The sequence below is a fragment of the Anopheles coluzzii genome, chromosome 3 (assembly GCF_943734685.1).
Source record: "Anopheles coluzzii chromosome 3, AcolN3, whole genome shotgun sequence".
Classification (NCBI taxonomy): Eukaryota; Metazoa; Arthropoda; class Insecta; order Diptera; family Culicidae; genus Anopheles; species Anopheles coluzzii.
In genome coordinates, this window is record NC_064671.1 from 88,544,702 (window position 1) to 88,562,323 (window position 17,622).

At 44.9% G+C, this 17,622-nt stretch overlaps 2 protein-coding genes across 2 annotated transcripts in view; both read right to left on the reverse strand.

The window, feature by feature from the left end:
• Positions 1-1,473: 1,473 nt before the first annotated feature.
• Positions 1,474-17,622, reverse strand: part of LOC120955150 (1-acylglycerol-3-phosphate O-acyltransferase Pnpla3-like) — a 209,451-nt gene continuing 193,302 nt past the window's right edge. The window contains exons 7-8 of the mRNA XM_049608730.1: positions 12,750-12,782; positions 1,474-2,548 (exon numbers count right to left, since the gene is read on the reverse strand). Coding sequence (XP_049464687.1) covers positions 1,985-2,548; positions 12,750-12,782 — 597 coding nt within the window. The 3' untranslated portion in view covers positions 1,474-1,984. The remainder of the gene's footprint in view (positions 2,549-12,749; positions 12,783-17,622) is intronic.
• Positions 12,789-17,622, reverse strand: part of LOC120957639 (neuroligin-4, X-linked-like) — a gene marked incomplete at its 3' end in the record, with an annotated part of 129,514 nt that continues 124,680 nt past the window's right edge. Inside the window, exons 13-15 of the mRNA XM_040379943.2 lie at positions 13,535-13,787; positions 13,184-13,392; positions 12,789-13,087 (exon numbers count right to left, since the gene is read on the reverse strand). Of these exons, the coding sequence (XP_040235877.2) occupies positions 12,789-13,087; positions 13,184-13,392; positions 13,535-13,787 (761 nt within the window). The remainder of the gene's footprint in view (positions 13,088-13,183; positions 13,393-13,534; positions 13,788-17,622) is intronic.

The following is a 17,622-nucleotide window of genomic DNA, read 5'->3' on the forward strand; positions in this document are numbered from 1 at the left end:
ACAGCGAACGCCCGTGCTCTGTGTTTCTTTTTCTGTGTATGATGAGAGGATTTGTGTACGTGTGTGTGTGTGTGTGTGTGTGTGTGTGTGTGTATTTATGAGCGTGTATTAGTATCTGTGTTTGTGTGTAAACATGGATGACGACTCCTTCACGGCCAGAAGAAACGTGCCCGGGAGCTGATCGTAGCTCTTTATCGCATCTTTATAAAACGTTTGCCTAACATTGTAGTGTTTCTTGATTTTGTTCTTTTTCTTTTTTCTGTGCCATTTGTTCCTCTTCAGCGTTGTGATGGAATGGAAAGGATGAACAATAAAGCTGACCCCTTTGTTGTATTTTTTTTATATTATTGATGGCAAATGGTACTTCTCTTGCAGGTGAATGTGTTTGTTTTATGTACAAACGTTCGTCGCTCGTGAGACGCTTTCTTGCAAATAATTCCTTAATTCCTCGCTCGGCGCGATCGTTTCAAATCGTGTTAAATAGTATAGTTTGCTTTGCAAATAATGTTTAAATCGATTGCACCTAGTTACCATAACTATTACTCAATCCCTCGATCGTTTACACTAACGATTTTACTAATGATTTTTGCTAAATAGACTCTAAAACTAAAAAAGCTGTTCACTTTAACCGTTCCCTGCATCTGCCGACGCGGTTGAACAGTCTTTGCTTTTTTCTTCTTACGTACCGGGTTGGAGAGGCTAGAGGGAGGCTAACATGGGAAAAAGGAATTGGCAGGGATGCGGGCAAGGGATGGAAGGATTGAAATAACGCATCAATTCGCTGCATTTTCCTGCAAGCTCTGTATACACTCGAACGGAAACGGATAAATTCCTTTCACTTCACTACATTGTATCTACAACACTTCTACTTTCCTTTCCAGTTGGCAATCTCCCAAAGCAGCCGTTAGATCTTTGATAGATTTAAAATTTCAATTACAACCGCTCTCCACGCGCTCGACTCTTGCGCGTGGCTCAATTCCTTAAAATTTCCCATCCCAACTCCCTGGCGGGTAACTTCTGGGAACCCTTTTTTCTGTTCAGGAATAGCTTTAAACACGAGCTTCACGTTCACACGGTCTTAAATTTCACCATCAGCGTCTTCCCTATCCTTCATATCTTCCACATACCCCAAGGGGGATATTTTTTGACCGGAAGCTCACCTGTACCGGTCCGAGTGGCGGGTCCGAGCAAGCAAAAAAGGGACAGAAAAGGGATCGCCTAGATGTATCCCTCCCTTGCTCCCACCATTCTCTTCCCGGGCGGCATCGTGTCTTGTATTTACAGTTGAGATTTATTCCAGCCCGACTTTTCTCGTCCTGCGCTGGGCTATTTGGGCCCGTTGACCTTCGGGGCAGCAGCAATCGATCGAACGGGGCAAACATTGGGTGTAGCAGGGGGAAAAAGGGATCAGCAAGACAGCACTGCAGAATAAAGGTGGCTTGCTTTTTCTGCGAGCACTAATCTTGCCAGCTCTTTTTCTGGCGGGGAGTGAAAAGTCGAAAAGCTCAGCCCAACAGCAGTAGGGAGGTAAAAAAGAACACAGGCTCTACTTGTTGCACTTCGAGCAAAATCGAGCTTTCAAGAATCGGTCAAGGGTTCCCGATTTCTTTCCCAGCTCTCTCGCTTTTTTGTTCTTGCCAAAAGCAAAGATGAAGATGGAAAGATTTATTGATTGGAAAATGGTGAAATGGCTGAAAATGTTTCCAATCGATTGAATTAATGTTCTTTTTTCGGTGCTCGACGATCATCCCCAAGTCTGAGTGAGAAGTAAAGGAAGAATTATTGCATCGCCAATCAACTGCATAAAGGAAAAGCACGAAAAAATTAAAGCAAGCACCCCTTTTATCTTATTTACCCTTTCCGATCGATCGACCTGCCGCTGAAGGTTGGCAAGCATCTCGTTCCCGCATTACTGTAGCGCGCGTTACGCTCATTTATGTCTTCACACAGCTTCCTGGTCGTCGTCAGCTGTGCTGTACCGATGCTATACGGTAACCTCCTGGATCTGGACGCGTTTCTTGAGCGTGGCCGTACTGCCCGGAGCCGCAGGGCCGCCACCAGCCGGGCCACTGCCAGTGGTAACCGATCCACTTCCGCTCGCATGATGGTGCGCATGGTGATGGTGATGGTGGTGCTGGTGCTGGTGCTGACCCAGCACAGTTGGTGGGCTGCTTCCGGTGGCTACCACCGCCGCCACCGTGGCTGAGCTTACCAGATCCACCGTTATGACGCTGCTGTTTGGTTGCGGTGGCAGGGTGGCGTTCGCCATTTCGCAGCTCTGTTGCTGATAGTGATGGGGCTGATGGTTGTTGTTGTTGTTGGTGGTGGTGCTGTTGCTATTTACAAGGATGGAAGTGAGCGGAACGACGGAGGTGGACGCGGTGCCGGAGGACGAGGAGGCGCTGCTACTGCTGCAGGTCGTCGAACGGATCGGTGGAAGGGGCGCTTTGCTTGCCCGGGGAAGCGTCTGATGGTGGCTGACGGTGGCAGCCGCCGGCGTTATTGTCACTGCCGTGTGGCCGACGTTGGTGCTGTGCGGTGCGATTACCTGTGCGGGCGTAAAGGCGGGAAGACAGTTTGAAGTGAGCATTAGATTCAAAGAGGGTAAAACCGAAGAAATTTGGATTATTTGGGCATTGAAACGAACTTTAAATGTCAGTTGAAGTTTACCATGTTAGAATACAGATATTTTTAATTGAACTGTCAACCACCTATCCAAACATTCATCCTGGAAACCGTGCAAACTGAAAGTTGGCTTAAATGAAAAACGTTATCATCCTGGTGCTATGCAGTTGCAGTTGTTACAGTTCGATCGTTTTTAGAACAACACTGCGCTTTTTTATGTACTGTGAAGTCTGTCAAAGTTACAGAACATGGAATAAGTAATTTGATTTTTTTTCAAGCTGTTTGTTAGCAATCAATTAATTCCTATCTCTCCTACTCTTACACACGAATTTTGAGCACTGCAAAAAAGCACAAAAAAGCATAAAAACATATCAGCCATAATTGATCGTCAAAATTTATTCCACTCCTGTTCACACAAACACTTCCTCCCAATTCCGTAATGTAATCCGTACAATCTGGCGCAGATTTGCTGGCGTGAGTTTTCATTAAACACTACCCCTCGTGTTTCCCCCGTTCACCACCCGGGAGCTTTTTTGTTAATTTTTCCCACTGCACTGCACACCACTTTAGTGGCGTTTCACTTTCGGGCCCATCGCTTAAACGAATTAATTGAGCATTAAAGCAGAGCAGGAGGAGCGAGAGGAGGGGAAGGGCAACTTATCCCATATTGGTGTGCCCTGCCTTCCCCTTGCCGCTGCCGGCCATACATTATTCATGGACTGTGTTGTGCTGGGCGCACATATAATTAACTGCTGAATAATCAACGGGAATTCATCATCCTGCCGCCTCGCCCAGGGTGGCATGAGGTCAGAGTCACCTTTCCAAGGGCGGAACGCAAGGATGAGCCCGAAAGCGATGCCTCATCAACTTCAACAACCGTGCCAGCAGGTTCAAGTGGGCTGTGCAAGCTTATCGTGGAGTAGGATTTTATTTTTGTAAACAATTTCTAAACCCAGTCACATGGGGATTGGAGTGCTTTGTGCGCGTTACTCATAACAGATGTTGTTTCTTCCTTCGGGGGGAGATGGAGGTATGGTGTCTTGGGAGCTTTTTTAACCACCCCCTTTGGCGCATTGTGCTGCGTTGTGAGTGTTGTGTATATTTTAATGAGTAAAATCACATCCAACCGGTTGCAGTGGAGGTTAAAGGTGACGAGACACTGGAAGTGTCTATTCTTTGGCCGATGATGAGCGTATCCATCATACCGGCTAACCGCACCGTGTGGGAGTAAATCAATCAATCAAATGCAAACATCGTGGTCCCGAGTTCGGATGGCGGATGTACATATAAGGTACAACGCACACAACTTGGCTGTCAGCAGTATGTATGTAAATCTGTACGCTTGGAGGTGAAAGGGACACAGGCGTTCTGCATTTCCTATCCTCACCAGTTCTTATGCTATGCTAATGCTCCTGTTTTGCTCGCTCCTTCTCGGTATTCTCCTCCCAACCATCAGCTATGGCTATAATGGGCACGAAGATAAATCGATACGCATGATGGGGCAGTTTCTCGGGCCGTGATGAGATTATCGTGGATGAAATATTGCCCACACCAACGCACGCACGCAAACGATGAGCTGACAGTGAGCGTTCGTCACCATGTCTACACAGCCCGGGATGGGTTGCTACTACAACCGACAGTCACGTAATCATCCAAAAAGGCAACGTTGCGTTCAACACGGTGGACAGTTTACCGTCAAACGGTAAGAAAGCGACAGTTGTCCAGCAAACTGCCCAGAGGGTATCTGCTGGAATTGTTTGACATTCCGGACGGTACCGTGATTCCGTCGGGTGTAAAGCTGGCTCTCGTATGGCGTTCTTTTGCTGCCACTGTCATTTGCACTGAATCGTATTGGAAAGCATCGAGGGGACAGTTATTGTATGCGACTGGGTGGAAGAAGTGTGCGGACTATTGGCAACAAATAAGAATAAAAAAAACACACCATTTTAGCCTGGAGACTTCGATTCTCGTACTACCTGTACCTCGTGAACAAATCAAAGCTCAATCAAGGTTTTATCTTCAAGCGAAATTTGTACCTTTTACCAGGAACATGATAAAGATACAATGTATTGGAAGGAAAGTATTACCCTTATTTGCATCGTTTAGAAGAGCCACTTCTACAGGGAAAATTTTTCCTCCCCAAAGCATTGTATCTGCTATTTAAAGTCCTTTTTTAAAGGGAGGTTTTTTAAGGCAGCTTTTCTGGGAAAATATTAAACGCTTTGTTCCAAGAACGTTCAGAGCCAATGTTCATTCATAAAATTTAAATTTCGACAATTTTGAGAGCAACGATGATTAACCAATTCTCTGAAACATTAATTTCATTCCGTTCCTTTGCCATCACTAAAGCACTGAAAACTTTAACGGGCTGAAAATGCTTTCAGTATCTGTGTGATGTTCAGGTGGTTTCAGAGGATGCGTTAAATTGCAAATGAAGCTATTTATTTTGTATTTTTAAATTTTAACACATGCTACCAAATATTTTTGCACCTTACGAAAACAAAAGAAAATTCTTTCTATTACAGAGTTTGCTAGTAGTTTTCATAACTGTGGCACACTTTATTGGCTCCTTCTTACGTTAAATGAACTTAATGCAATGGTAACTGAACTCTATAGTATCCTTGTTAGACAAATCCAATAGGAATTTTCAAAACGCCTGTTCAATGAAGTTCACTTCCTATAAGAGTCAAGGCAGTGTCTCACAACTATGACAACCCCTGAAAAACCTTGTAAATATCGAATGGCAAGCACAAAATCTGTAGCTTGGTGTGTTTATTTTTAATTAAACTTGTTTTTTTTTAACTAAGCTAATTTAAGCTTGTTTACTGTTATTTGTGCCAACAAGTCAAATAAGGAATATTTTAATAATGTTCAAAAAACCTTTGATAAATACTTAACATACATAATAAATAAAAATAAAAAGGGATAAAAAGCCGCAATTCCTCTTCGATTCATTATTTTGTATAAAATCGATGCAGTTTATGAACAGACTTATGCTTGTAGTGCTATTTTTCCGGTATTTCGGGTCTGGCAGTTCCGGTGTGATGGGATCTGCAATAAGCCAAGTTTTATATTGTGCTAGTAAACTATCTGTTCACAAAATTTTCTAATAGGCTTTAATATTTTTCAGTTTTTTAATGTTTATGTTCTATGTTGTTTTATGAGTTAAATAAATGAATAACTGATTTGTAATAATGTTTGTATTTTTGATGCTGCGTATTGATTTTCTCGTTTACTTGTGAGTAATTTTGAGCTGAGTTGATTGGAATGAATATTTCGCCCTATTTTGTTCCATTTCACTGTTGAACATGTGTTTTTTTGCAATTATTTAAAAATGTTCGTCAAGGGTCACATTTTTCCATTCTACCTGTTGTTTAGCTCGAACATCTATTTCCAGTTTTCTAGAACTGCCCTATTCACGCATGTGTGAAACGCGCATCCTGGATGAGCATTCAAACCACCCACGGCAAACGGGTCGGCACGTGTAGCACGTGATTCCCGTGTGCACGATTGATGCGTTCTCCATGTGTGTAGTAGTTTGGAGCTTTTGATTTAGAAACGAAAATAGATGGAATAAAAAAAGGAAACAAAACTTTGTTCCGTTCTAAATCGCTTCAACATGTTTTCCCACTCTCTCCTGCGTGTTTCAGACACACACAGTAGCATTCTCAGAACACGCACACGAAACTGCTAAAACATGGAGGCGAAAATCATGCGTCTCCCCCAAGGGGCTTGACAACCGAATTTCTAGCTCTAGCCTCGTGTTCATACATAAAAATACGGGTCGGGTCGGGTTTGGTATGCATTTCATCCCTCTCCCAGCAGGACACCTCTTCACCTTTTACCGCCTCACCGGTACGAGCGGAAGGCAATTTCGTGGCAAACGCAATCGACAGCATTCTTTTTTTTTTTTGTTGCTTGTCTTATATTCCACGTTGCTCGAGCTGCAAATTGAGCATGGTTTGTATTTCGATTCCCCGTTTATTTCTCACTCTTTTCCATCGAATTTGCAGCCGTGTTCCCCGACACCCTGCGATGCTATGAGCCTATCATTTTCTGAAACAATTTTATCTTCTGTTTCGTTTGTTTTTTTCCTTCTTCGTCCTCTTTTTCGTGTCTCGCCTGGAACGTTTTCCCACGGGGAGTATAAAAGGGCTGCAGAACGGATGAAGGAAGGGACACAAAAAATGCAAAAGCACACAGCAGAAGCGTGAGAGATCAGAGACATTTTGCGTTCATTTGTGCCTCATGCCGTACACCTCTTTTCTTCCCGCTTCCCGGGAAGGGTAAATATCAATTACCATTTTTTATCTTTTTTGCAGCGTTTCGTGTGCCCCTTTTGCCCGGGTGCGCGCACGCTGCGTGTCGTTCCGCCCTCTCGTTATCTGCTGGCAGTGGGGATGGCGAGGCCGCACGACGCATCGTGCTTTAGATCGGTGTGATGCGATTTCTGTGCTACTTACTTTCCTCTTTGGGGTTCTGGTTTTCCTTTTTTTTGTAGCACAATTTTCTTCCCTTCCTATCTTTTGCCGTCCTTGATTGCGGCCTACCGAAGAAGGCCTGCCTTGGCATGCAAAAGTACGAGCCCGACGCTGGAATGTGCCTTTGGCGACAGAATTTATTGTGCTGCTGGGCAGACCTAAAGGTCTACCCCCCCTCACGGGCAAACGGTTGCGTTAGTGGCCTCCTCCCGATTTTTGCGATCTATTTTTATGCCCCACCAATGGCATCTTTTAAAGAACTTCAATTGGAGTTGTTCTGGAGAGAAATTTGAATAAAATTATCCTCCCGTTTGGAGATCATCTGAAGAGCCCAGAAAGAGGAAGCCAGGAGAAAGACAGGGAATGCTGTAACAAGCCCAGCTAGCCCTTTCGGGGGAGTTTTGCTTATTTTTGATCAGTTATGCCCTTGGGATAGGCTCAATTCATTTCCCTAGTACGCCGTAAAAGCTTTCCAAGGCGATGAAAGCTAGAACGGAACGTAAAACAGATGGGCTGGAGTATGCAGAAAGTACGCTACCCTTTAAACAGCTTCGATTTTCCTTATGCAAAAAGGAAGCTGGCAACATGAAGCAAGGCTTTTCCTTGCAGCCGATCCCACACCCAGACATCAATCAGTCATGTGTCAGCTGAATCGGAGAAACATGGAGGGAAACCATGTGAGGAGGGGCCTCGGGTACGAGGGGAAACTTGTTTGCAGACGCAAGCATAAATCTACGCTGCCCGGTTTCCCTCCGTCACGGTCTGCAGCACAGATAACACAGATGGAAGATAAATAAAATACAAATCCACCGCCCGGGCACAGGCGGCCGCCTGGCAGCTTGGCAGGACAGTCGAAAGATAATTCAATGTTTTCAATCGGTCACCGAGATGCGCAAAAACCTGCAACCGGAACGGGAAACGGCCGTGGTACAGAGATGGATGTGGAGCTAAAAATAGACCTCCAGCTTGTTCGTAGGGTCTTTGTGGGGGGGTGGATGAATGGAGGAGCACAAATCAGGCGCCTTGAAGTGGGACGGGCAAGCAGCAAGCAGCAAGCAGCAAGGCAGATCAGTTTCTCGGCGCTCGGACGCATTTGATTGATGTGCGGACGGATGGGTGAACAATTAGGGGGTGGATGGAATTTAAATTTGTTTGCCAAATCGAAGAAAGATCTGTTTGCTGAGGCAGCCGTTCTGGCGTTGTTTGTGGATAGTTTTTAAGAGCGCATTTTGGGTGTCCGTTTGTTTGGTTGGTTAGCTCAATGGGTGAAGTTGTGGTGGATGTTTCGTTAGATATCAACATCTAATAATGATTCGAAGAAACATTCTAATCAGTAGGAGACTTTATGTAAACTTTTTTTCAAAATCAAAATTGATGGAAATACAATGCTAAAATTAAAAAATATTAAATTATTTATCCTATTTGTTTTACCTAAAAGAAAACTGAATAGAATCTAATAAGAAATTATGTATCAACTTTCCAACGATAAATGATTTAGCTAATTCGGCCAACGTTTCAATTCTGTTAAAACGTACAAGTTTATTGAATTTCAGCATAAAAGCTTCAAATTTTGCTTCATAAAGCTTTATAAATGTTTGATTTTCTTTGTTGTTTTCCAAAGCATTGCAAAATGTGTTAAAAAATTTAAAAATCTTTTATCAAATGTTTCCTAGCAAATAAGTGAGCAGTATAGCGAACATTTTGCTACAAACTTTTACCAGAAGATTTGAAGACATTTAAGTCGTTTATTGCGGGAATGAAAGTAAATATTATAGTATGTATTGAACACAAAAATATTCAATGAAAAATACTCCGGTTGAATGACGCACATTGAAGTGACAAATTATTGAGATTATTGACAATGCTGTGAATTATAAGACTAATCTACAGAGACAGTATAAGGTTGGTAGAAGTATACAAAAAGACCGAATTTCAAAGTACACTAAAGAAAAAATAGTTAAAAAAGAATCTTGTTGAAAGGACTTGTTGGCTAATTTAGACAGAAAAATCTAAAATGCAACATGTTGCTAATTAAATAAATCTATTGTTTACACCTGTTTCACTTAACTAAGCCTACAGTAAGCTAACGTATAGAAAACAAATCTATTTGAACACAATATTCTGGGCTTTCAGCTTATTTTTAACAACATCCTACCATTATTTTGTACCACAAAGAAGCAAACGCCTGGTAGGTAAATAATGTGCCTTTAGCATGCAATGCGTGCTTCATATTACACAGTTGATTTTCGGCAAACAGAGTTTTTTTTTCTACAAGGCTCTAGCTTTGATTGTGAGTTTCGATTCTTTTTCGACTGCTTTTTATGCTCCCAGCACGCACCGAAGATACACGCACGCCTACGACCGGCATGGAAAAAATGAAGCGAGGCGAATTATTAAAATAATACCAAATACACACTCCTAGTCACGCTAAGTGTGTGTGTGTATAGCCGCGAGAGAAAGAGGCAGGACAGGGTCGCTATGAGCTTAATGAAAATGTCAGAGAATGATTTAATCAGCAGCGACGCATACACAGCCCAACCCACTGCAATGCGTGAGCGTTTTCGAGAAGAAAGCGACCCCAAGATTAGAAACTTCCGGAATCACTCACCCTGTCAAATGGAACGCTCCCCGGAATGGAATGGTTCGATTGCGCCGGACGGCAACGAGACGGCAAAGTTCACAAGGTCGAGCACAAATTGAATGCAGAGCTTTTTTCGGGATGAAAGAAATTGATTCGTGCCCGGGGAGGAAACAGGCACAGGGAAAATCAGGTGGAAGCAAAGTAAGAAACACTCCCAGTGGCAAACTGAAGTGAAGTGAACGAGACGAGTTTGCACCGGGAGGGCGGGGTGAAACGGGTGCTGTGAAAGTTTAGGGACAGCTGTACCTTTCCGAGTGTCATTCCCAGGGACCACAGTACCGAGCGCACATTTGTGGTAAAGGCGGGCGAAAACGGGTAAGGCGAAAATAAAACCGACCACCATCGGCCGGATGCTGCCACAAGCCGAGCCCCGGCCGAGCCCGCGTGCGGAAGGAAACAGTCCCGCCATCCCGCCCCAGACCGGCCGGTTGCTCCCCTTCTCTTTTTGTGGTATTAATGGAGTCCATTAACGACATTCAGCTTCCATTATTCGTCAGCAAATTGAGATGAATGAACGATGGCATCGTCCGGCTTTTCTTTTTCTGCCCGACCGGACCGCCGATCGTACCGCCGGGCGATCTGAAAGATTGAAGAGGGGAAAATCGGGGAAACCGAAAAGAAAAGCGCAAAGCTGCTGCCAAAGGATCGGGTGCTGATGAAATGAACGTGGTTTTGTGACGTTTATTGGCATTTCCTTCGGTCGAATTAATGTTGACCTAAACAATCATAGAACGGGGCACCAGGCGCAGGGAGGGGCCGGGGTACAAAGGGTAAAAAACAGATTTGCAATCAAACGACCGTCTTCTTTGCCGTACTCTCGGTGATTGCAACCGAACGGAGGGTATGTTAAAGGATTATCGCATTCATTTGGTGGGGGCCATTGGAGTGGAACCGAGACCGAGAAAACGGGTTTTGTCCAGAGCAATTTAGAAGCACAGATGAAAAGCTTTCCCCCCCCCCCTCAGCCAGTGCTTGTTTGCCTTTGAATGTTTGGAAAATTTGGAAACCAGTGCTACTAATGAACTGATGAGTGATGGAGTACAACACTATTGAGTTGCTCTGGGGGTTTGTTAAGCAAATAAAGCAAAGGAATGATTCTCGGCACAGGGAAGTTAATTGTAACCAAGCCAATGAAGACAGTTTTTATTTTTAGGAATGAATAATATCTTTTTGCAAGGAAAACCACAGCTTTTTCAATTTTTGCGTAAAAGGAAACTGATTGATTGATGATAGTAGTAGTAGTATATATGGATCTTTGGAGTAGTAGCTATGGAACTGATTTATCATTTAAGAAAGGGGAAAATGTGACTGTTTGGTGCCTAAATACGCTTTGTATTGATTTTTTAATCAAAGGAAAATTTCAGCTCTTCACGATACTGCTTTCGAATTGGAAATTTCAATCAACAATATATTCTAGTTGGATTTTCTAAACATTAATGAATGAATTAGATTTCAAAGATGAAAGATGACATTTCCGATCAGAATATTTGTAGGATTTTTACTTCGTTTTGAGTTTCATATGTGGTATGGTACGATGCCTTCTACCAATATTATTGTATGCACTATCCCAAAATATTTATTTATAAAATTGAAAATTGCACTAACTGCAACAACATCAACATAATGTTTTAAAACTTCTGTACATATTATATGTTTTCAACGGAACGCTGAACGCAATTACACAAAGTCTTTTGCGTGCTACTATCGTGCGAATTATTCCCACTGCACTTGCTCATGTTACGCTCAATAAACATTAATTATTGCACAATCGAAATGAAAACGAAACTCCTTCTCAACGCACAACCGCTACCGTTCTTCACTTAAACGTACATTCATTTGTACAACAATTTAACTTAAAACTTCTGTTCTATAATTTCCATTTAGCTGTAGCCCGTATGCACAGCCACACCGTCACAGAAACTTTATCCTCTGTGTATGATCAAAATTCATGACCATTTTCAAACACCAACCGGAGGGGTGAGAAATGGTCGAGGTAAAGGAAACAACAACAACAACAGCAGCCGCCGCTTAAATGAAACCATTTTGTGCGCACTGGAAACGTAAAGGGTAACACCGTCAGCAACGCTTCTCCAACTGCTGCAACGGTGGGGCAACGCAATCAACCCAGCAACGGTACGCTTTTCGCCTAAGCAATCCCTCTATTTTTATCCACTCGCGTAACACGCACGTGCACTTTTTTTGTGGTACGCAAGCTCTGCTAACATACAAACAGAATGGGGAGGTTTTTTTTGCACCACTGCCAATGTTTGTTTTTTGGGTTGCTTTTTTGGTGTTTTTTTTTTTGCTCACTCTCCAGCAAGCACTTTCACACATGCTTCACATACAACGAGCTGTTTGAGCTAGCTTTTAACGAAACATGTGGTCACAGCTAAGCTCGGTGAAACCGATTTGATTTATTCAGCAGCAACGCCGGTTGACTGTCAACGGGCGAACCTGTAACCGTGCCGATCAATTTTTAAATCAAACAAAAACTTCCCAGGAGTGGTAGGAGAAAAGCCATGGGAAAATCCCTACTCGTTGTGTTTGGGGGGCGTTTTCTTTTTTCGTTTTTTCTTATGGCTTCTATTTGACAGCGTGCGCAATTGGTGCTTGGTTGCTTGTTTTCGCTTCTCGTCAATTCGTCAGACACCGCAAGACAAACAGTGCGACCAATGTGAACGACAGTTTGAGCACCGATTGGTGCCTCGGAGTGGAGCGAACAGCTTGTGCATTTTTTATGCTTCTTGTAGCCTGTGCGCCGTGTTGCACGATAACCGGTGAAGGCTAAACATTGAGCATTTTGGGAATAAATCAATCATTTCTTGCTTATATTTACACATTGCCCTGCCATTGCAAGCAACGCCTCGGTGGCATTTTATCTTTTTTTTTTAATGCTCCAACTCCCTAAGATATCGATGATCATAAGTCACTGAGGTCACGGAAAGATGACAGTAGGGCGACCTTATCGAAGTATTGGAAAAAAGCGGAATGTTTCCACTCACCTGTTGTGTCGAATACGGTTGCTGCTGCTGCTGCTGCTGCTGCCGGCTGCTGGTGGACGAGTCGTAGAAACTCCCCGTCCCGGAGCGGCCGAGTGTGCTGGCCCCCGTCCGAAGATGGGTGGACGTGGGCGGTGATCCCAGCTTGGTCTCCTTCGTCCCACTCGAGCCGCCCGCCAGATGCTGATGCAAATGGTGATGGTGCTGGTGCTGATGGTGGATGCCCGTGGATGCCCCATTGTTGCCGGTTCGCTTCGGCAGTGTCGCGTAACTGGGCGGTGGCTCGATCGTACGCTTCGCCTTGACCGGGGACGGACTCGGTATGCTGGTGAGCGGAATTTCTGTCGATCAAGCGCAAAAGTACAAGATTAATCAGTACGCGACCGGCATGAAGCCCGGGCCTGAGGGAAGATTTATTGGCCAGACACACCACTTACCCGACTCGTCCGGCGTTCCGTTGCTGCCCGAGAGGGAGGCTGATGTGCCGCTGGTAACGCCACTGCCGCCGACCGTTCCACTCGACTGGGACGTTTGCGATTTCCGTTTCGTGCGGTCGCGCTGGTAGTAGATACCGGCAAAGATCAACATGTTGAGCAGCAGCAACAGACAGCCGACGCCCACCGTCACACCCAGCGCTGCCGTATAGCTACGAAATGAGAGTGAGAGAGAGAGAGAGAGAGAGAGAGAGATAGAGAAAAAAGCGTGAGATAAAAGGGGATAAAATACGTAGGAAATTACGTAGTTTCGCTTCGCACAGTCGGCGCGAGAATCAATCATTCCGCCCGTACCTGTAGTAATGCCGGTTGGCGAGCTTCTCCAGCAGCTCCTCCTCCTCCTCCTCGCTGAGCACGTTCGTGAGGGTGTCGCCGGGACCGCCGCCACCGCCGCCCCCGACGCCATTTTCCTGCAGCACCTCGCCCATCGTCGGGTCCGGTGTGCACTCGGTGCCGAACGATTCCTGGCGCGATTCCTGCGCATCGTTGATGACACCGTTCTGGTAGAGCGATCGCGGCCGGCTGAACGATTCCGCACGTACCGAACCTGGGTAGAAAGGGGAGGGAAACGGGTTGGTTGGGTTGGACTTTAGTTAGTGCTGTTACCGGTCTGGTGTGTAATCAGATTTATTTATATTGGAAATGGGTGCCTCGGCAACGGTTTGCAATAATTATTTTCCGATGAAATTAAGAGCACGGAGAATTGTGTCACAAGGGCACTGTGCTGTATGTTACAGTATATGTTTACTGCTGCAGTTAACTATGCGAAAAACAAACAATAAATAGCAATAAATAGATGAAAAGTGTTCAGCAAATGGGGATTTAAGAAAGAAAGCTGAAATTTCTGACCATCAGTGGAACAATATTCAACATTCGTGATGTATTTTCTATACTCAGTTGACAGTTGCGTTCCACCATATTGGATTTTGACAGTTGTAACTGTAGTTGTAGTTGTTCAAGATAGATAGCAGAATATAACATATCCCTAAACTGTAATTTAATGAGAGATCTTAGGGAATTAAGGTAATAATATATTATTCGAAGCTGAGAGGTGTTCAATCAATATTTCTTTTCCAAAACCATTCCTTCATTTTGCTAATGTTTCGATTCAAGATAAACTCTTGATGAGTGATTGTCGAGAACGCAAGTTTGGCCTGTTCCTACACATTAGTAAAGCGTTTAAGTATTGAAGCGATAGCCTTAACGTTTCTATATCGATTAGATATTTCATTCGTCAATTATATTATTTCCTTGTTGATATCACTCGGTATGGTGTAGCGGGTAATGTATTTATGGTAAAGACCAATTACTTATTACCTAGGTCTATAATCATTTCAAGTCTGAACCTCAACGGCCAAATGCTTTCAATACTTTGCAGTTAATTCTGCCACGAAAATATCATCTTTCTCTTGATCTAGTGCTAAAGAGGACCTTCTTGGTGTTTGTGTTATGTGTCGAAAGTAGCGGTGGGAGCTCGGAATCGGACCTACCCGATTCCGATTCCGCCTCCGGAATCGATTCCGATTCCGACTCCGTCTCCGGAATCGGAATCGGCTCCAGAATTGGCTCCGGAATCGGTTCCGGAATCAGAATCGGCTCCGGAATCGGAATCGGCTCCGGAATCGGAATCGGCTCCGGAATCGGAGTCAGCTCCGGAATCGGAGTCAGCTCCGGAATCGGCTCCGGAATCGGCTCCGGAATTGTCTCCGGAATCGGCTCCGGAATTGGCTCCGGAATCGGCTCCGGAATCGGAATCGGCTCCGGAATCGGCTCCGGAAACGGCTCCGGAAACGGCTCCGGAATCGGCTCCGAAATAGAAATCTGTTCCGGAATCAGAGTCGGCTCCGAAATAGAATCGGTTCCGGAATCGGAGTCGGTTCCAGAATAGTAATCGGTTCCGGAATCGGAGTCGGCTCCGGAATAGGATTCAAAATTGGCTCCGAAATCTACTCTGAAATCGGCTCCGGAATCAACTCCGGAAGCAAAATCGTCTTCAGAAGCGGAATCGGCTGCGGAATCGGAATCGGCTCCGGAATCTCCATGAGAATGGATCGTTTTAAAGTATAATTGGATCTTTTGTGTTTTATTAAAAAGAGTATGGAGATCAATTTAATTTTACCAACGTTGTAAAAAAGAACGAAAATGCATCTAGAATATTGACGTCATTTGATTTATGCGTTATAATTTCATTTGTATTTCTGAAATTACCAAACATTCGACAACAATCGTATCTTTTCTTATATGGTAAAACGTTTCATGAACGCACTTTCCGCTTCGTAATATACCTAGGACTAAACATTCTTTACTTGTTCAATCAACAACACCGTTTCTTGTAATTTCTATCTTGTCCACCTGCTGTAAACGGTTCCTGCATCATCTTACCAACTGCACCAACGCTGCTCAGTGGCTTCATGGCTCAGGCATGCACGATCCCGTACCCGGAATGGAGTAATTACGCCAAAAAGTTATTTCATTCCAACGTAAAAGAACGCCTTTGTAGTCTAATTTCGCGACTAAGCGAGCGGGCCGCACTTCCTGCGAAACTGTGAAACTGGCTAACGTTAACGAAACGGTTCTGCTGCACAATTGCTCCACATTTCCAAACCCCAAAAGGCGGCGGCATGGCTTAAAAGAAGCCAGCTACAGCCGAACGGAGCTCTTTCTGAAGCTGATTTTCTACGGTCCGTCTGATGTTAATGCTGTGAAAAAGGTTATTTTCGTCCGTTTGGTCCACGTCGAAGCGGTAAGCGTCTTGTCAGTCATGTTCAGCACATTGTTGGTGTTGTTGCTGCTGTACGGTGCACTTTACAAGGAAGAGGTTTTAGTTAACCCGAGACGAGTACGGGAGTGTGCAATGAAACTGACGCCAAAGAAAAAGTAAAAAAACGCCGTTTCCGCCTCGCTGCAAAACAACAAACTGTACCGGAAACGAGTCGTTGAACGAGTCGTTCTCGCTTGCGTTGGATGCGCTGGCCGAAACGGGGTGCAAAAGAGATGATGGAACCCGTTTACCCTGGAACCGTTTCAGGCGAAGCAGCCAAACGCGGGGTAAAAAATGGCCCCCTATTCTACCATCGTAAACGGGCACTCGTGCGAAACAACCCCTTGGAGGTAGAGAAGGAGAGTAGGAGCGTGCCAAATGCCATTTCCAATGCCCTTAGGCTCTTGGGGACCGAGTTAATGTTTCCGTTGGTGTTGGTGCACGGGGCCGGGCCGCGTTGCCGCGTAAAGCAGCCGAAAGTAAGGCTGGCGATGGGCGGGACGGATCGACATGGATGAGTTAGCGATGTTCAAGCGGCGTTACTAGTTCCGTGGGTTTAGCATGCTCCGGAAGCAATTAGGTTTCTTGATTTGGAAATATTCTTCCCGCTTTTCCATTGGCCCTTTGAGCCAATTCGCTTTGCTTGTTAAAGGGAGAAACTTAAAGGGGTCGCAAGCAGATGCGTGCAAGTTTTCGTCCGCTATCAAAACTATCGACCGCTTTAAAGCAAACCAGCTTCACCAGCACTCCAGCAACATTGCTTAAACCGGGCAATCAAACAACAATTTCGATAAACCCTTGGCATTAAACAGACAGGATCGGATTTTACGTGCGTCAACTTTCACCAGCTGCGATTCAGGCCGCTCACGCCACCAGGCTCAATCTCAGGAGGACAACGACATGGCCCTTTGCTCGATTCGCGGCTAAATACCCAACAAACCGCAAACCGACACTTTACCTAATCGGCAAACTTTCCGCTCACTCAATATCTCAAGGGTTGCTCCTTGCGGCTGGCTGGTGTTTGCGAGCGAGCGAGCGAGCGAGCGGTTACTATTTGCTGGAATGTGTCCATTGGCAACATACACTCACGCACATCCCGCACAGTGTCACTTCGAGCACTACGCAGTGACGTGCAGCAGCGGTCGCTAAATGGACAAACTTTCGATTGAACTACATGCGAGACGTAAGGGACGAGATTGTTGCCACTCACGTCATGTGACAAGTGGTGGGAAAAACGGGTGGGGAAGCTGAACGGTATCCCGGATATTAAGCATCACCGCCCAGGACACAGGCAGGCAGGCTACACACTCACATGAGATACACTTGACGCTTTGTGTATGTGTGTGTGTGTAACGGTTGAAAGTTTTACTTCCACCGTCTGTGCGGGCGTACATCGTTGTGCAACGGTTAACGAGTAACTTCCGCTTGCGGTTGTTTGTTGCGGCTCTCGGTCTGTGCCGTGGACAGGTCGTTGACGGGTGAAGAATGGGCGCAAACAAACTCGCACAAAATAAAATTGTTGAAAACAAAATATAAATTGCTTTAGTTTCTTGTCCGGCTAAAGTGAACCACTGGGAAAGAGGTAACTGTACCACTTTTTTCGTTTACATGTTCATTCATC